This window comes from Falco biarmicus, unplaced genomic scaffold (genome assembly GCF_023638135.1).
Source record: "Falco biarmicus isolate bFalBia1 unplaced genomic scaffold, bFalBia1.pri scaffold_27, whole genome shotgun sequence".
Classification (NCBI taxonomy): Eukaryota; Metazoa; Chordata; class Aves; order Falconiformes; family Falconidae; genus Falco; species Falco biarmicus.
The window spans coordinates 2370562-2372770 of NW_026611833.1; the positions used below are offsets into that span (position 1 = coordinate 2370562).

At 53.6% G+C, this 2209-nt stretch overlaps 1 protein-coding gene across 1 annotated transcript; it reads right to left on the reverse strand.

Annotated features, from left to right (window-relative positions):
* Positions 1 to 323: 323 nt before the first annotated feature.
* On the reverse strand, positions 324 to 1310 carry LOC130143375 (olfactory receptor 14A16-like). Its single transcript, XM_056326061.1, has one exon. The coding sequence runs from the start codon at positions 1263 to 1265 to the stop codon at positions 324 to 326; it is 942 nt and encodes a 313-aa protein (XP_056182036.1). The 5' UTR covers positions 1266 to 1310.
* Between the last annotated feature and the right edge of the window lie 899 nt (positions 1311 to 2209).

Here is a 2209-nt window from a genome sequence, read left to right on the forward strand (position 1 = left end):
GAGGACAGCACTGGAGAGCCAAGGGCTGGTGTTCCCTGGTACTGCTGCCATGCCAGGAACCTTTTCCCCTCCGTCTGTGGACACAGGAACAGTCCCTGCAGCTCCAGAAAGGCCTTGGAAGGAAGAATCCCAGCAAAAATAAAGTTGCCTAATGGCCCTTTGGCTTTGTTAGATGAAGAGAGAGCAGGGCACCTTCAGAAAAGAAAATCACAGAAGGAATTAGAATGGGGACGATACCTTTGTCAGAAATGAAATACCATGAGCAACTACAACAAATTCAGAAGACAGTCTGGGTCTGTGATGAACTACATTATAAATTTTATTCATAATTTTATTCCTTCAGAAGAACATCCAGTTATCATTTTGCACATTGCACCCTTCAGCTCCTGGTTCCTCATGCTGTAGATGAGGGGGTTCAGTGCTGGAGGCACCACCGAGTACAGAACTGACACCACCAGGTCCAGGGATGGGGAGGAGATGGAGGGGGGCTTCAGGTGGGCAAACATGCCAGTGCTGAGAAAGAGGGAGATCACGGCCAGGTGAGGGAGGCACGTGGAAAAGGCTTTGTGCCGTCCCTGCTCAGAGGGGATCCTCAGCACAGCCCTGAAGATCTGCATGTAAGACAGAATAATGAAAATGAAACACCCAAACACTACTAAGACACTAGACACAATAAGCCCCACTTCCCTGAGGTAGGTGTGTGAGCAGGAGAGCTTGAGGATCTGTGGGATTTCACAGAAGAACTGTCCCAGGGCATTGCCTTGGCAGAGTGGCAGTGAAAAAGTATTTGCTGTCTGTAGGAGGGAGTTGAGAAACCCACTGGCCCAGGCAGCTGCTGCCATGTGGACACAAGCTCTGCTGCCCAGCAGGGTCCCGTAGTGCAGGGGCTGGCAGATGGCCACGGAGCGGTCATAGGCCATGACGGTGAGGAGAGAACACTCTGCTGAAAGGAAAAAGACAATCAGGAAGAGCTGTGCAGCACATCCTGAGTAGGAGATGTCCCTGGTGTCCCAGAGGGAGTTGGCCATGGCTTTGGGGAGAGTGGTGGAGATGGAGCCCAGGTCGAGGAGGGAGAGGTTGAGGAGGAAGAAGTACATGGGGGTGTGCAGGTGGTGGTCACACACTACAGCAGTGATGATGAGGCCATTGGCCATGAGGGCAGCCAGGTAGATGCCCAGGGAGAGCCAGAAGTGCAAGAGCTGCAGCTCCCGCGTGTCTGCCAATGCCAGGAGGAGGAACTGGGTGATGGAGCTGCTGTTGGACATGTGCTGCCTCTGGGCATATGGTCCTGTCACAGGAGAAAAAGACAGCGATAATTTAGGGGAGACTTCTGCAAGCAAAATCAAAGCCATTTCCCACAGACCATCCCCCCGTCACACACAGACATCCCTCTCTTTTCTCGGAGACCTTCCTGCAGCTGTGTGGCTGCAGCCCTGCTTGGTGCTGGCCGTGTGGGTGATGAAGAGCAGGGCATCTGCCCACGGGCTCTTGACCAGCCAGCCCCACTCTGCAGCAGTGGGTGGGGGCAGGGACCAGTCCTGGTGTTTAACTTTGTCCTCTGAAACCAGTGCCAAGGCAGAAGGGCTGGTCAGCGTCTGCAGCGCCGGTGCTAAGGAACGGGAAGGGTGAAGGCATTGTAAGAGAGCTTTAGTTTTTTTCACAGCTCCCCCCCATCTCTCCTGTTGAGTATTTTCAGATGTCAGAAAAGCAGAGCATTTTTGCTGCCCTCCGGTGGAACAGAGTGAGGTCTGTGAGGCAAGAGGATTGCCTGTGGGTGAGTGCCCAGTGAGGGGAGGTGGTCTGTCCTTCTGGTTCCCAGTTTCTGTGGGCTTGCACCTTCCTGAGATGAATGGTGGCCACACTCCCATGTTACCCTGAAATACCACAAGGCACTGCTGAGAACGGTCTGACCCACCACAGACCAGTAAAGGTTGTAGACTTTCATCAGAACTCAGCATCCCACCCACAGCAAAGGATACACAGCTCATTTCACCCACCCCAGCAGTGTTTTCTCCATCACAGAAACTCTACGCATCTACGTGGGGCTTTCAGATCGCTAATGGGTGCGAGGGGACAGGTTTCCATTCTGGAGGGCAACGCACTGCTTGGAAGGGAACTTCAAGGAGGTAGCCAAGTGCCCTAACAAGAGCATCAGGTTCAGGGAGAACCAGCCCATTGCCCAGCCCCACATAGGGCATTGCCCACAGCC